The sequence below is a fragment of the Caretta caretta genome, chromosome 2 (assembly GCF_965140235.1).
Source record: "Caretta caretta isolate rCarCar2 chromosome 2, rCarCar1.hap1, whole genome shotgun sequence".
Classification (NCBI taxonomy): domain Eukaryota; kingdom Metazoa; phylum Chordata; order Testudines; family Cheloniidae; genus Caretta; species Caretta caretta.
This window is the reverse complement of record NC_134207.1, coordinates 259,365,636-259,382,889: the sequence shown is the minus strand read 5'-3', so window position 1 is coordinate 259,382,889 and position 17,254 is coordinate 259,365,636. Positions and strand designations below refer to the sequence as shown.

Genomic DNA, 17,254 nt, shown 5'->3' with positions numbered 1-17,254 from the left:
AGTCAGCATTACGAGTGCCAAGCATACAAAAATCATGCATTAGGCCTCAGAAAATCACGAGATTGGTTTAAAAATCATGGGATTTTTTAAAATAACAAACAATGGGTGCTCTCTGTGTGCCTTCTGGTTTCTGAGCCTTTCGGTTGCGCTTGCTCCAGGCTTTCCTCAGCCACCATGAGGACGGGAAACCTACTTGTTTATTTAATAGAAGCTCAGATCCTTCTGGAAAGCCCCTGAGAAGGCCCTTGCAGGACTGCAGCCTCGCGCTCACCAGTGTGAGGAAAGGGGGCACAATCAGGCCTTCCCTGTTTTGTCTTTCCACGCAGGGCCTGCTCCAAAGCCCATTGAGATCAATGGGGGTTTTTCCACTCACTGGGCTTTGGAGCAGGCGCTTAGGGAGCAGTTTTGGAAACCAGAGAAGCAGCCTGGGCTAGTGGCATAGACGCTGACTCCATGGGTGCTCTGGGGCTGGAGCACCCACGGGGAAAATATAGTGGGTGCTCCTCCCCCCTGCCCCATCTCCTCCTCCGCCTTCCGCCCTGAGTGCGCTGCATCCCGTTCCTCCGCCTACTGGTTCCCAGAGCTTCCTGCCCAGCCACCACCAAACAGGTGTTTGGTGCCTTAGCAAGCTGGGGGGGAGGTGGGGCGGGGGGGGGATTTGGGGAAGGGGTTGGAATAGGGGCAGGGAGGGAGCAGAGTTGGGGTGGGGACTTTGGGGAAGGGGTGGGGCAGGGCCTCATGGAAGGGGAGGAGCAGGGAAAGGGCTGGGGGCAGAAGCGGGGGTCGAGCACCCAGAGGGAAGAGGGGAAGTTGGCGCCTCTGGCTAGTGGGCAGAGGACTGTACTAGGACTTCTAGGATTAGTCCCTTCTAAGCAATGATGTTCTAGGTATACGTGGCACTGTGATGCGATGCAGCCTTGTCCAGCCGATAGGGCCCGGGACCTGGGCTCTGGGCGACGCGCCCGTCTCACTTAGCCTCAGTTTCCCCATCCGTCAAATGGGGACGATGATACCGATGGCCAGCCTTTGCGAAGTGCCTTGAGCTCTGCGGATGAAAAGCGCGACCTGAGAGCGAGGAATGAGCCTCGTGACTTTGACGGGCTTACTCACAGGAGTAAGGAGACAGGCTTGGTCGCCGCGAACTGCAGGAAACCGGAGGAAGGCTCTGAATCCCCTGGGGCAGGGGCCGCCCCCTCCCCTGCCCAGCGCCGTGCACACTGCTGGGCTTTACCGACTCCGAACCCGCTTGCCGCAAAGGGGAGGGCTTTTCACACCCCTTTGGGGGCGGCCCACGCGTCCCCGGCCCCCGGGCGCCAAATCGAAACTGCCAGCGGCGGCCCCGGCCCTCCCGAGCGGCCACGACAACGCCCGGCAGGGCCCTGCCCAGCGGCGGGGAGCGGGCCGGGGGCCCGGCAGGCGAGGCCGCCGCAGCGGCCCGGGCTCGCCGGAGGCCGGTGGTCTCAGAGGCCAGCGGCGGATCCGAAGCCGCGCTGCTCCCGGAACCGGGTTCTGGTTCTCCGACTTCCCTCCCCCGGTAGTTTTTACCTCCCTGACCCAGACTTCCTGTGAGTCATCGCGGCAGCCGTCGGAGAAGTGAGTGGAAGCGGAGACCGAGCGTGGGGATGGGGAGCCCGGCAAGTGGTGAATTAAAACCTTCTCCCTGTCTAAGCCTGAGGGCCGTGAGGGAAAGGTAAGCCGAGGGCTGACTTGGGATCCTAGGGGCGAGGCTCTCGGGGAACTTCTCTCTGTGTGCCCGGTAGTCCCCAGAGCGAACCAGGAAATGGCTGGAAGTTTTGATTGTTGTGAAACTGAAGGTGTGTGAAACTGGTTGGTTTTAAGATCGGAAACATTTTGCGGGTTTAAAGAAAAGCTGGGGGCTCCGGGGTTCCCCGCCGGCGAGTGACACCAGGCTCGGCTCCCGTGCAAAGGTGAGATGGAAGTGCCCCTACAAAGCGCGTTCCCTCCCGGCTTCGGTAAGAGCAAAAAGTGCAAATAAAAACCACAGGAAGGGAAGGTGATTTTTTTAAAAGGCTGACTAAAATGATGCCTCTGAGAAATCCCCTGCTGCCATTGCTGCGGCATCACAGAATGACCGTCTTTGCCCCAGTCTCGGTTGTCACTCCCCGTCCCTGGGAGGTGTATGTGTGTGTAAATGGATCAGGGCCCTTTTCCAGGAAAGGGGAGCTGAGCAAGGATTCAGCAGCTGAGATTGCAGCTTGGATCTTATTTTCCCCTGAAAGGATTCACACACTAAACACATTCAGCACCACGGAAATGCAGCCACTTCTGGGGCGGAGGGGAGCAGCCAGCATGCTGCACAAAAGCCCTGAGAGGAAAGTTTGGCCACGGTCACCTCTGTGCTTCTGAAAAGTGCCAGGGATCCCTTAGGGCCATGCAGAGCGGAGGGACCCTAGTTTTTAAGGTCTCATCAGAAAAGTCCGCAACAGAACAACCTGCATGCAGTGGCATGGGAACACTTTTTGTAATGGGGGTGCTGTGCCCCTGTCCGTGCCCCCTGCCACCCCCTAGAGTTGGGGCTGGGAGCAGGGCTGTGGCTCCAGGAGGGGGTGGGGGACCCGGACAGGGGTAAGGGGGCCAAGGCTGTGGACAGGTGCAGAGCCCAGGGCGCGGGGCCAAGGAGTGCAGCCCCGGGTGTGGGGCCCACAGTCGGGACCCCGGAGGCGGGGCCAGGACCATGAGCAGAGTGCTGCAGCGCCCTCCACACTCTTAGTTCCTGCACCTGTATGGTACTGGGTTTATCTACTCACGGTGACTAAACAGGCAGCAAGGCAGTTCAGTGCTTCGGGAACCAGGGCTCGAGAACAGAGGAGACTGAGGAAGCATTGGCAGTGGGAAGGGAGGGCTGGTTCGGGGCTCTTTTTGCTTGGCAGGAGGTTTCAGTAATCAGGAGAGGGGTCACTCTGGGGAGTGGCCACATAGGGGCCTTGTCTCTCTCTAGGATGGGAGTGGCTTCCGCAAGGTCTCACCGGGTTTTTGCCTCTGGAAGCCCCAGTAGCCTCTAGTGGCAGCAGGAACTCATTCCAGGATGTGGTTCCTGTTTGCCCCCTTGGTTCAGCATGTGCGGATCCTCCTGTAGTACCAGCTTGTCCACTTATGAGGATAAAAGCCTACTACTGCCAGTGAATGGGGTTACTCCTTCCGCTCAAGTAGTAGAGGCCCATGCTTTTAAGACCAAACCAGGTGATGACCCATGAGGGCCCCATCTTTTACATCAAGCCTTTAGCTAAGGATGTCACATCAGTCTGAGCCATACATATACCCCACCCATCTGCCAGGAGGGAGTAGGACCCCACAGCCCACCGGGGGAGCAAGTTCTCAGCTTCCCCTAGCTTCCTCCAGTCCCTTGAGTAACTCGGATGCCAGGTCGCAGAGCAGCAGAGATGTAGCTGTCAGTTTCACTTCTGCTGCAGTAGGGTGGGCAGGGTAGCTGGGCCCCGGTGCTGGAGACTTTCAGACTTTAGCCTCTTTCTGATACATTTACTAAAAACTAAACAGGCATCCTGTGATGTTGGTGGGGCTGTGAAACAACCAGGGTGGGGGCTCTGAGCTAATACTCTGGATTTTAATTTCACACCTGGGATAAGACCATATGGGATTCCTTTGGGATCTTGAGATCGGCAGGGTTCCTGCAATTTGCCACTACCAGGAGCAGCTGCTGAGAGCTGGGGCATGTGGCGTATTCTGCAAACTTTCCACTCAAGTATCAGGCTGAGGGGCACCTTAGCAGAACACGTAATAAACGATAACAATAGTGGAAGTGAAGCAGTGAGTGGCAGGATCCTGTAATCCTTCCCATGAATCGGTGCTGCTGCCCTGTCCCCCTGAGCAAGCACAGAGTACATCTACGCTGCCTCAGAGTTGTGATTGCTGCACACGGAGACATTGGCCTTGTCTACACTGCACAGTTTTGTCGACAAAAGACAGCTTTCGCCGACAGAACACTGGAGGTGTACACACTGCAGTGCTCCTCCTGCTAATGTAACTCCCCTGCTGTGCCGACACAATAACCACCTCAACGAGAGGCGTAAGGCTTATGGCGGTGTAGTTAGGGTAAACATTACGTTCCTTACGTCGGCTGTTGGATCCGCTAGAGCCGTAAGATTGACAAGAAAGCAGCTCCCGACTCCCCAGCCAGACCGCTGCGGGATCTCTGCTCCAAACCAGGCTGCCACACAGGCTCCCGGCTTGGGCTACTGCCCACAGGTTCCCTGCTCCCCGCTGGGAGCCCTGCAGCTCCATGGGGTCCTGGTTCCCTGCTCCCCGCCGGGAACATAGCAGCCAGCCAGACTCCGGGCACAGATCTCCCTGCCGGAGGCGAGAAGCCCGGGAGCAGGGAGGTGAGAAGCCCCAAGCGGCAGCCAGGCCTCTGCTAGGAACTGCCTGCAGCTGAGAGCCCTGGCTCTCAGTTCCCCGCATTGCTCCTCTGCCGTCGGGGGAAGTGTTCCAGGGGAGGACGCGCACCACGGACAGAAGGAGGGTAGGGGGGACATCGGCCCCCGCAAGAATTTCTGTAGTGTAGAGGTAGCCGTACCCAAACGAGCTAGCTGAAACACCAATAGCCGGGAAGCTGCCGCAACCCAGATTTCAGCATGGCTGTACAAACGTGCCTGGAACCCTGGGTAATGCCCTCAGGCAGGAGCAGAGCTGGCCAGGTTACCGCCTGGCCGTGTCAACGTGTGCTGCAATCACACCTCCGATTTCAGAGCACGCAGACCCACAGAGGGGCGTGTAGGACCAGGTTCTGGTCCCAAGTAGCAGGGCTGAGCGCGGCAGGAAGAAGGGTCACCTCCATCTCTCAGAGCAGCTGCAGAGCTGTTTCCTGGAGGCTACGTCAGTGCAAGAGCCAGGGTGACAGAGGGCCCCGTGGCAGGGAGGGCCCAGCTACACATCCTCTGGCCACACCAGCCCGCCTTGGGTACTGCCAGGGAGCCTGGATAGCTGGGCTGCAAGCAACGTGGGCATGGGCAACTCTTCGCCCGCCCCCCGGGTCACCCAACCAGCCCAATGGGGCTAGTTCCGCTGCCGGCCGTACCGCTGACTACACCGTCCCCTGGGAAGACGTGCTGTTCCCATAGCAACGCCACACTCCAGCACAGGCCCGGGTTAAAGAATTGGGTGCAAAGCAGCCTCTGCTCCAGGCCCGCAAGGTGCAGCATGGGTCAGCAAGCTGAGCTCCTGCACAGGGTGGGGCATACAGCAAAGGGGCCCCACCCCATGCATAACAAATCCACACACAGACCCGCGAAGGCCCCTCGCACCCCAACCCACGTACAAACCCCTTCTCACCCCACCCCACCCGTACCCAACAGCCTACCACCAGCCCCCCCATCCCAGCAGCCCTGACATTCATCCTGCCCCACCTAAAACCCTACATCCCAGCCTCACCTGCTCCCAACATCTCCCCCCCAAAACCCTAATTCCCCCTTAGCCCCACCTACTCCCAACATCCCCCCAAAACCCTACATCCCAGCCCCTCAGCCCCACCTGCTCCCAACATCCCCCCAAAACCCTACATCCACTCCAGCCCCACCTGCTCCCAACATTCCCCCCAAACCCTACATCCTGACACCCCCAACCCCACCTGCTCCCAACATCCCCCCCAAAACCCTACATTACGGCCCCGTTGGTACAATACAGGCCATAGGACTTCCCTGAATTCCTGTGTGAACTAGACCAGAGCTTTTAGAAAAACATCCAATCTTGATTTAACAATTGCCTGTGATGGAGAATCCACCATAACCCTTCGTAAGTTATTCCAATGGTTCATTACCCTCACTGTTAAAAATGTGTCTCATTTCCAATTTGAATTTGACTAGCTTCCACTTCCAGCCATTGGATCTTGCTATAAATAGGAGTTTTCCTTCCTCATTGGCCTTTGAAATAAAGTCTGACTGTCTTTTTATTTTTGAACCCAGCAGATGAAGGGAAATAAGAATTACCGCCCAAAGGGGAGTCATGAAAACTGGCATCAGCACCTTTGTAGGCTCAGAAGCTCCCCTGAGCCTTGGCAGGCCAAGAAAATTAGAGGACATGGCAAGAAAGACCCCAGATGATCACTCTTCTTGTGCATGAGCTTCCTGCCAGCTCAGCCCCAAGAAACCGCACTATGGAGAAGCTGACTGTTGTTAAGGTGGAAGTGGAAGATCTTCTCAAGCAACCCCGGGAGAAGATGTACACTTGCACTATCTGCGGGAACAGCTTTAATCACAAGGGCATCCTAGCCACACACCAGAAGACCCACAAGGAGGAGTTGCTGGTGGAGCACCATGAGCAGGAGGGCAGTGCCGTCACAGCAGGAAAGCTAACGAGCCAGCAAGCCGGCAGAAGGGCAGAGGATGCCAGCCAGGAAGGCGTGAACCAGGAGGGAGATCTCTCAGTGCAGAAGGAATCCCTGCAGAAAGCAAAGCCCTACTCTTGCACCGACTGTGAGAAGAGCTTCAAGATGAAGGTGGACCTCACCAAGCACCTCAGGACCCACACTGGGGAGAGGCCTTTCCCGTGCACTGAGTGCGGGAAGAGGTTCATCACCAAGTCGCAGCTGAAGGAGCACCAGAGGATCCACACAGGGGAGCGGCCTTACCAGTGCTCCGAGTGCGGGAAATGCTTCACGCAGAAGTCACAGCTCATCGTTCACCAGAGGATCCACACTGGTGAGAAGCCCTATAAGTGTGGCAGCTGCCAGAAGAGCTTTGTGGACAAGTCTCAGCTGGTTGCCCACCACCGTATCCACACAGGTGACCGCCCCTTCAAGTGCGGGGTGTGCGCCAGGGGTTTCCGCCAGAAGATCACCCTCATTAAACACCAGAGGGTCCACACTGGGGAGGGGATACGACGGCATGGCGGGCCCCATGCTGGCAACGCCTCGCAGCTCATCGTGCCCGAGTCGACGCCGGACGGGGAGAAGATATTCCGATGCGGCACGTGTGGAAAGGAGTTCAAGAAGAAGTCGATCCTGGTGACCCATCAGAGGATCCACACTGGGGAGGAACCCTACCATTGTGCCGAGTGCGGGAAGCGCTTCCGGCAGAAGATCCACCTAATCCGCCATCAGAGGACCCACGCCAGGGGGGAGGCCCATGTCTGTGTTGAGTGCGGGGAGGGCTTCAGCAGCAAGGGACAGCTACTAAGGCACCAGCGGTGCCAGCACCAGAGCGAGGGACCCCACATTTGTCCCGACTGTGGGAGAAGCTTTAGCCAGAAGGTAGGCCTCATGGCACACCAGAGAGTCCATGAGAGGGAGAAGGGAGATGGGAGCCCTGGTGAGGCGGCAGATGAGAGGCTGCCTGCCAAAAATGGGAAAGGCAGCGGCCACTCAGGAGACCTGACGGCACCACGTAAGAGCCAGGTCTACACCTGCACCCAGTGCGGCAAGACGTTCACCAAGAAAGGGAACTTTGCCAACCACCAGCGGGCCCACACAGAGGAACGGGCACATCGGTGCGGCGTCTGTGGCAAGAAGTTCACCAAGAGGGGTGAGCTGACCAAGCACGAGCGGATCCACACGGGCGAGAGGCCATACGTCTGCACCGACTGCGGCAAACGCTTCACCCAGCGCACCCAGCTGGTCACCCACCAGCGCATCCACACCGGCGAGAAGCCCTACCCCTGCGCCGACTGCGGCAAACGCTTCATTGACAAGTCCCGGCTGACCGTGCACCGGCGTATCCACACCGGTGACCGGCCCTTCCAGTGCACGGCCTGCAGCAAGGGCTTCCGCCAGAAGATCGCCCTCATCAAGCACCACCGGGTCCATGAGAGGGGCCGGCCAGATGGGGAGGTCTCAGGGGGGAAGGAGCATGAATGCCCCCAGTGCGGTAAAGGCTTTGGCACCAAGGAGAACCTAGCCAGCCACCAGCGGCTCCACACCACCGAGAGGCCCTTCAAGTGCAGCGAGTGCGGGAAGAGCTTCACACAGAAAGCCCAGCTGGTGGTGCACCAGCGCATCCACACTGGGGAGCGCCCCTTCCGCTGCGCCGACTGCCACAAGGGCTTCATTGACAAGTCCCGGCTCATCGTCCACCGCCGGATCCACACCGGCGAGCGGCCCTTCAAGTGCGCGGCCTGCGGGAGGGCCTTCACGCAGAAGATCGCCCTGACCACCCACCAGAGAGTCCACATGAGGGAGCACGAGGCTGCCCGGGAGCCTGACAAATACTCCAAGCATGGAGAGAACGACGCGGGCAAGGCCGAGCCAGGCGAGGAGTGGCCCTTCCCCTGCAACGTATGCGGCCGGGGCTTCCGCAAGGAGATAGCCCTCATCACCCACCAGCGGGTCCACACCAAGTACGAACCCAACAGGTGCAGCAAGTGCGGCCAGGTCTTCCCCGACAAGGCCCAGCTGCTCCTGCATCAGCCCTCCCACGCGGAGGACCGGCCCTTTAAATGCAACACCTGCGGGAAAGATTTCAAGCGGAAAGAGATCCTGATCACCCACCAGAGAATCCACACGGGAGAGGTGCCTTTCAAATGCACCGAGTGCGGGAAAAGCTTCTCCCAGAAGGCCAACCTCATGAAACACCAGCTCACCCATACCCGGAGGGGCCCCTTCATCTGTTCTGAGTGTGGGCAGAGCTACACCACCTTGGGTCATTTTAAAAGGCACCAGAGGAACCATCTGAGAAAGCAAGCCCCTCCTGGGGAGGGGAAAGACATGGCGGAGGAGCTGGACGCAGACGGGCTGTTGGAGACTGGCGAGCACAACGGGCCCATCATCGTGGTGAAGACGGAAGTCGATACAGACGACTATGAGGTCCTGCAGGTCCCATGACACCGCCTTCAGCAGGGAGCGGTGCATGTGTAAAGGGATCCTCCAGAGGCAATGCAGGAGTAAGGGCCCCGGTGCTGCCAACCCCTAGCGTTGGAAGAATCCCGGATCTAGCTGCCCCCCCCAGTCATGAGACTGGCTAAAATGTCATGAGATCTGAGAAAAAATACTACATATGGGGTTCTTTTTATGAGCCTTTGGGGGTCACGTTTTCAAGGTTTTCTCTGCAACCACATGGGCTAGAAACTTACTTTTTCAAATGAAATCTGTGATTTTGGATGTCTTCATGTGACTCCTGGAGCTGGGGCTTTAAGGAAAAACACCAAATATCCCAAGAGTTGGCAACACTGACTCTTCCGTAGGTTGGAATCCTAGCACTCAGCAGCACCAAATATCAATATTAAGCCAGCTGACCTGGGTTGCTGGTGGCCCATGGGAGAGCATCAGCGATTCACTGCAGTGCAAAACGTCATCGGTCGTCATTCCGTACAGCATTAAGAGAGGCAGACATCATCACAGGGCTCCACATGGATGGACCAGTGGGCCCATGCAGAGCTCTGTTGAAGTCAATAGGCTCCCCAGGGGACACAGACATCCACCTGTATGGAAAGGTTAGCTGGAGCAGGGCCAATGTACCTAGAAAGAGAGCACCTACTTGAAGCGAGAGAGGTCCAGATCCTCAAAGGTATTTCGGTGTCTAATTCCCATTGGCATCCACAGGGCATTAGGCACCTAAATACCTCTGAGGGTCTGAGCCATAGTGTTTACTTCAAAGTCTGATCTTTTTTGATGATCACACTTTAAAATACGCTCACATGCGGTTTTATTTCGCCATGCGATCACCAGTTTTATTGTTTTAATACAGGACAGTCACTGCAAAAGCACTATTCTGGTTGAGGATTGAAACACACAGGTGGCCTGATTCATGGCTATGTGACTCCAGTTGAAATCTGCTGATTCCAGTGGAACTACACTGGTGTAAAACTGGAGGAACGGAGGGGGAAAATCAGGCCTAAGCTAGTTCAGGTTTTGCTGTCAGCTCCTCAGCTGCTGCCCATCGTCAGAGCTCAGCTGAAGTCACTGGAAGTCACCCCAGCTTGCATCAGCTGAGAAGCGGGTCCATGATTCCCACAAGAAGCATTCCTCCCGCACTCTTGTATCTATATATTCCAGCAGTTCAGTAGTTCTGTGTCCAGGAGCCCAGAGTATGACATGTAAGGGGCTGACATTAGGAGGGAACGATACCTTTGACTATCCTCTCTGTTTTGCATTTAAATTCATAATCATAGCATTGCCCTGGCCTAAGGCCCTTCCCTCTCTGTAGAAAATCCCCATGAGAGGGAAACATGGGCCATGATCCTGAGAACCTGTAAGTCCCACGACTTCCCAACGGTATGATCCAGGAGGACTTGTGCCCCAAGTCTGCTGATCCCAGGGCATTTGCAGGGCAGGGTTGTCTACCTCTTCCCCTTCACTCCCTGCCAGCTGGCTGTAAGTCACGCTTAGGGCTTATACGGCTATTGGTTCCCAGCTCCCCTGGGTTAAAGCTGCAGGGATTGCTATGGAAAGCATCTCTCTCCTGACTCTGCCCTGGGCAACCCCATGAAAAGGCACTGAGGTCCAGTCACATGGAGGTTCAGGGATGAAGAGAGCAATGGCAGCTGTAGGGGCAGCCAAGCACTGCAGCTCCATCCATCCCATTGGTCCCCAGGGATGATGGCAGGGCTCAGCCTTGGTTTGGCATTATGGTCGGAACCATTTCCTCAATCCCTGCTGTCTTCTGCTCTCTCTCCCCTTCCCCAGCAGAGTCAGGGTTTGCATTACAGACAGGATCTTGGTTCCTCCAAAGTAGGTCTCCACTGCTGCAGGGAGCGAGCCGCCCAGCCCGGGGAAACAGACTTGGGTTAGCATGCTACAAAATAGCTGTGTGGACATTATGGCACCAGCCGAGGCTCAGGCTAGCCATGCGGTCTGAGACCCACCCTACCGGCTGGGTCCAAGCTCAGGGAGCTAGCCAGAGCCTCCACCCGGGGCCGCAACAGCCACTCTGCTATGTTTTTGAGCATGCTAGCCCAAGTCCTGCTAGCAGGAGTCTGGCTCCCCGGACTCCTTGCTGCAGCGGAGACATGCCCGAAGAATTCACAGATCTCTCCTGGGTCCTCCCTTCCTGAAGTCAGCACGCTCCATTTGCGACAACAGAGACACATGGGAGTTAGAGGTGGAAAAGCCTCATTCGGTCATTTCCCTTCCAATGTAGGATTCCCTACCTTGTCCCAAGTTTTGTCCAGTCCAGTTACTAAATGTCCCAAAGGAAAATGGCTGCCCCAATTTCCCTGAGGAGACCATTCCACAGCCTAATAGCTGTTGAGAAAGTTCCCTTTATATTCATGCTAAATGCTCCCTGTCTTAGATTTCTTCCATTATCCTGCATAGCACACCAAGAATGAGGCGCAATGTTTTACTGCACAGGGTCTGCTGAAATTCTGGTCTGGATCATGCAATATGGAAGTGCATCGCTGCTTGCAGGGAGTGCCAAGAGGAGCAGCATTACCTAAACGATGATGGAGGATTCAGTAAGTCTATGACTATCTGAATTCTGTGCACACCGAAGAGGGAGAGGAATGATTTACGCCCTGATCCTGCAAACGCTTTTACACTTGCATAACTTGTAGCACATATATACGCCCATCGAATGCAACAGGACTATTCGTATGCTTCAAGTTCAGGACATTTAAGGGCCTTAATCATCCCTCTTCGGTGTGCACAGCATTCAGATAGACTTATTGTGCCCTCCGTCATTATTAGCTCATCCTGCTCTTCTCTGAATGTCCCCCACTCAGCAATCCATTCCCATATTGTATTATCCAGACCAGGATTTAGGCAGATCCTGTGGGGTAAAACTGTGCAGTACAAATTGGGGTCCAGAGCTGACCCAAAAAAATAGCATAACTTTCATTTTTTCATTTTGTTTTTTTCCAAAACTGACTAATTTTCTCGGTTTTGGAAATTTCCTCCAACCTTTGTTTTAATGGACCTTCCTCCCCCTCCCCCCCCCCCCCCCCCAAAAAAAATTTTAGAACATGGAAGTAGAACATTTTTGGTTTAGGAAAAACTCAACCTGTGATTAACCCAAGCAATTAAAATTGGTGCCAGAAAACGTAAAGGGTAAACAAAAATGAATACATGAAAAAAAAATCATTGAAAAAAAAAGGAAAAATGTTGAAAAAAATCAAACTGTTTTCCAATATTTCATGTAGGGGTTTCCTCAAAGGTGATTTTTTTGGGGATCCAGTATATACTTTGTTCCACTTTTTTTGGCCAGCTCTACTGTGTTTCTCAGTCTGCAATCTAGAGAGTAACACCAACCTCAGTAAACATTCCCATGTTCCCTACACCGGCACGTTGAATAAGTTATCCAGCAAATGCAACCCTTTATTCTGGGTCTCGTTTTCAAACTGATCCTGATTTCTGATACTCAGGCAGCAACTTGCAAGTATGCCCCAATTTATATGAACAAATGAGAGTCATAGTGAGTTTGGGAACTGTACATTCGGTGATGTGTGATTGGTCGCCTAAATCACATGGCATTGTTTCTACCCCCGACTGGATGACCAGCTTTTCAAACAGGAGAACAACAAATGAAATAACCTATGTTGTTTGCAGGCAAATCCAACTATGCAAATAAGGACTAGAAATTCCTCAAACATCCATGCCAACAAAAACCCATTCATGCAAAACTTCAAGAATAACCAGTATTAAGAAACATGACCATGACCCAGCCCAAAACCCTTTGGAAACTGACTGGACATTCATTAACTCTGTATTGGCAATTGTCAAGTCAGCTCTCCAGAAAAGTGTGACTTCAGAGGGGGATCTGGTAATGTGAGCAGATGAATTTTTGAGAGAACAAAAGATCCTGTTTTCTTGCAAATACTCCTAGTCTGCAGTAGTCAAATGCTCACCGTTTTCTAGGCGACATCTGGGCTCTGTAAAGCCATATTGGCCAGTGCATCCTGCAAATGAGAGAACAGTAGGAAAGCATTTGAGAACGAGGGGGAAACATTAGAAATGGGTTGGGACAGTATCCAAAGAAGGAACTTGCATAAACAGGACAGCAAAACAAAAAATGTACCACTCCTGCTGAATAGCATCAGAACAGAGCAACCTTTCAGCTTCAACTAGACTCTCCAGACACTGAGGAGAGATTAACTGGAACGGTTAAAAACAAACACCACTTGTATCAGTTGCTTTTCTTGATCTGTTTAAAAGGACAGCAGTACCTTAAGGTGCCTTGACTCATAACAGTGACCCGCTTGTATCTCACAGGTTCGCCTTTCCAATCATGGTTTGTAGTAAGGACCATCCAACAATTTGCACAAGGAGTATAGCTTTCTATTTACACATAACCGCTGGTCTGAAGTAAAGCCGGAGCTTAAGGAAGAAGTGGAACGAGGAGTCAGCACTGCAAGAGGCAAGGATCTGTGCTTTGCAGTGTGCCATGACCTACTCTGTATCGACCGTCCCATTTTGATCCCTAGATGTCACTAGAGGTAGCTAGACCTCTTGAAGAGGAGAAGACCGTTGAGACTGGGAGATGTTTTGTAGAAAAGGGAGGTTTGTGAAAAGGCCAGTATAGTCCACACAGATGGGAATTTCAATTCCCCAGATATATTTTTACACTTTCTATTTATTATAATACAGAATGTATCACTGCAGAATATTAATTAACGAGCAAGACCTATGGACCTCACCTGTTATCCACATTGGGAACGTGTGTGTTCTCTCAACAATCTAACATACAATGCATTGATCTTCTTTGCCAGTTTTCTTCGCTGGGCTTTTATTTTAAAATTAATTTAATTCTTTCTGTTTGTTATCGTTTTTTAATTCAGTCCTTTCCGGCACATGCTGTGTTGTAGGCAATGTGATCCTTATGCTTATCCACCTCCTTAGCCGAGATTTTTACTGTAATCCTCTCATTATTGAGGTGTGTTTGTTTTTGTATTTGTTTTTATTTTTCTGAATAAAAAGCTTTACTAAGCAAATAGATGCAATGTCCCTGTCGTACCTAAGTCATCCTTCCCTGAACAGAAGGGGGCAGTGGGGTTAAGGGGGTAAGAGCACAGAACGGGGGACCAGGACTCTAGTGCCCTTCCGCTGGCATACCTCCGAGTGGTATACCTCATTGAAGTCCGGGTGGAGTTCGCTGCAAGACTGGGGCCTTCCTGCCACAACCCTGGGCAAACCGCTCAGCCTTGCTGTGCTTCAGTTTACACATTTGTAAACTAGATCTAACATGTCCCTCAGACACCATGGCAATGCTGCTGTGGAGAAGCAAAGCACCATGTAAGCACCAAGTATGATTATTTTAGTACCATGCGGGAGCATGGAGTAGCTTCATCAGTAACCGCTTGTTACGTGCTTTGAGATCCTTCGATGGAAGGCGCTATAAAAGTGCACTAGCCCAGTATCCGGTTTCCCACGAGGCAGCAGACGCTGCTTCAGAGGATGGTGCAAGAAATGCTGCCATGGACAAGTAGGAACTAACTGTTCATAGGACAAGACACCTCCTAGCTCCAGCCAGTTAGGCCCTGATCTGCAACCTCCTCCATGCAGGCAGAACCCTCTGCCCTGTCAGCTCACACACCCAAGGCTTTAGTGATTGATGTATGGCCTTAAACAGGAGGTGCAAACCTGCAGCGCTGCTGGCCTGTCTCCCGAGCCCTGGAAGAATAGCTCCACACCCACAGCCTGTTCAGACCCCTCTTCAGGGCAATTTCATGCCTTAAACATAAGACTCACAGTGTAACGCCAAATCACAGCTAATTCCTCTGACCAACGCAGGCTGCAAGTTCCAGAGGCCTTTCCCCATGGGAACCTGGGGTCTGCCACAGGAACCAGCTTCCTCCATAAAGAAAAGGAGTACTTGTGGCACCTTAGAGACTAACCAATTTATTTGAGCATGAGCTTGCATCCGATGAAGTGAGCTGTAGCTCACGAAAGCTCATGCTCAAATAAATTGGTTAGTCTCTAAGGTGCCACAAGTACTCCTTTTCTTTTTGCGAATACAGACTAACACGGCTGTTACTCTGAAGCTTCCTCCATGCAGCTCTTCAGCAGAACTCTCAGCCCTTTATAGGAACCACCTGACCCCTTCCCAGCTGGGCCTGGTGATCCCGTCTGTCAGGCCCAACTACCAGATCTTAGCGGGGCTCTATCTCTGAACAGCACTGTCTAGCCCCAGGTCCTACTACCCTGTTACAATACCTCCGATCCTTTTAATCCTACTTAGTATGACTTTCACTTTATTTTACCCTGCATGACGGGGCTCAGACTCTGTGACAAGCAAAAGTTTAGGTTCCCCAGAAAGAAATGTCTTGCTTTCCTAGGTTGTTTCAATCACCTGTCTCAGCCCCCAGGTCTCCTACATTAACTAGTGTATCCATTTTGATCTGATCTGACCCACCTGGGACCTCCTAGCCCAGTGGATCTCAGCCAGGGGTCCAGGGCCCATGGGGGGTTACAAGCAGGTTTCAGGGGGTCCGCCAAGCAGGACCAGTGTTAGACTGGCTGGGGTCCAGGTTAGAAAGCCTAAGCCCTGCTGTGCAGGGCTGAAGCCTGGGGCCCTGAGCCCATCACTTGGGGCTGAAACAGAAGCATGAGCAACTTGCCTTCGTGGGGTGCCCTGTGGTATGGGGCCCTGGGCAATTGCCCTGCTTGCTATCCCTTACCGTCGGCCCTGGCTTTTATATGTAGAACACGGTTGTTGTGGCACAGGTGGGCCGTGGAGTTTTTATAGCATGGGGTGGGGGGAGGGCTCAGAAAGAAAAAGTTTGAGAACTCCTGTCCTAGCTCTTTGGTATAAGAAGAGGCTCACCCTTTCGTACTGATTCTAGACGTCGTCTCAAGCAGCAACAGTGATGTGAACGTGTCACCTCCCTCCTCAAGGGAAAACCCATCATGGGAATTCAGAACGCTCACTGCCTAGGAGAAAGGCAGAGCCCACTGAAGTCGATAGACAAGTTACAGAGGTCGAGGACCTGCTCCAATAGATTTATTGTATAAAGAACAGCACTGGCTAGGCATGCGCGGCCTGTTTCATGCAGCCAAAAAAGACAAAGGAAGCCTGTTCCAAGCAGCAGATCCTATGTAGGAGAAGGCTGTCTCACCCACAAGGGTAAGGTGGTGTGACCAGAGAGAGGAGACCAGTGCCGGACAAGTGGAGGAGCTGGGGTGGGTACTAGTGGAAGAGGAAAGCTCCATGAGGCAGGTTGACTCATACCCATCGATGGCTCTGAAAACAAAGTAGATTTGAACTAGATCCTGAAAGGAGCAAGGAGTGAGGGAGTTTTCTGGGGACAAGGACCGCTGTCGTTTGTGCACAAGGTGGTGGGCAGCAGCTGGGTCTTGGGAGAGCCCTGGGTGAGGCAGTGGCAAAGGGAATGCCGGTGTGGGGGAGGATCTCTCTAGAAGTGGAATCTAGGCACTGCGGTGAGGTTAGGAGCTGGTGACAGGCAGGTTGGCAGATTTCAGGCATGTGGGAATGGAAGGATGAAGCCAGGCTTACAGAAAGTGGATGGAAATGGGAGAACCAAGCCAAGGATGGCAATATAAGAGACAGAGGCATATAGGGCAAAGCTGCTCCTATGAAAGCACTTCTGGTTTAGAGACATGGAGCTGAGAGAAGCAGCGATGAAGCTGCAAATTTAGTTGGCCAAGGTAGGCAGGGAGAGTGGGTGTCTAAAGGTAATGAGCTCTACAGCTGCCTGTCATCAATGGAAAATACAACTGCCAGGCCCCATTACTGGTGTCAATACAAACATTTAATCCACCCATTCTAATGAGCATCCTTGGGGTTTCCGGGTTCCATACACAGCAAAGGACTTCCTCTTTGTCTCCAATTAGCAGTCTGTCCACCGGGATCACTTGTGTTCCCACTGTGACACTTCCTAGATCCCGTGTGCCCTGTCGAACGGCACGGGCTCTGACCCAGCAATGCAAGGAGGGAAAAGGACCAAAACATGGAGGAAGTGAGGAGCTCTGGGGAACATCATCTTCAGCGCTTCCAGATTAAATGCAATCACCCTAGATGAGACATTCCCGCAGGTACCACAATGTCCTCTCTGTTTGTGACCTCGAGGGTGCCAGCAACAGGAATAAAACTGAAAAAGACAAGAGGTCCATGGAAAGGAAACTGGTTATGAAATGCTGGGAGAGACGCTGGGAGATAAACTGTCCATCGTGTGAAAGAGCAGCTGGCACCAGATGGAAAGCTTTGGAACATCTGTTTATAAATAGCAATTCTTCGTGCCACTTGTCTGTGTTTCCTTTCCTTTTCCAGGAAGGGGGCTTGGATTTATATGGAAACAAGATCTTGGGCCCAAGCCTCCTCTCACACTGGTGTAGAGCAGAAGTCTCCCTACCAAACTCAATGTACCTACCTACAGCTACAAATGACAAGAGAATCGG

The 17,254-nt window shown here is 53.3% G+C and overlaps 1 protein-coding gene across 1 annotated transcript; it reads left to right on the top strand.

Annotated features, from left to right (window-relative positions):
* The first annotated feature begins 809 nt into the window (after positions 1-809).
* LOC125631172 (uncharacterized) lies at positions 810-13,832 on the top strand. The gene is made up of 2 exons (XM_048837454.2): positions 810-1,690; positions 5,937-13,832. The coding sequence occupies exon 2, from the start codon at positions 6,071-6,073 to the stop codon at positions 8,786-8,788; it is 2,718 nt and encodes a 905-aa protein (XP_048693411.2). The 5' UTR covers positions 810-1,690; positions 5,937-6,070; the 3' UTR covers positions 8,789-13,832.
* Positions 13,833-17,254: the final 3,422 nt, after the last annotated feature.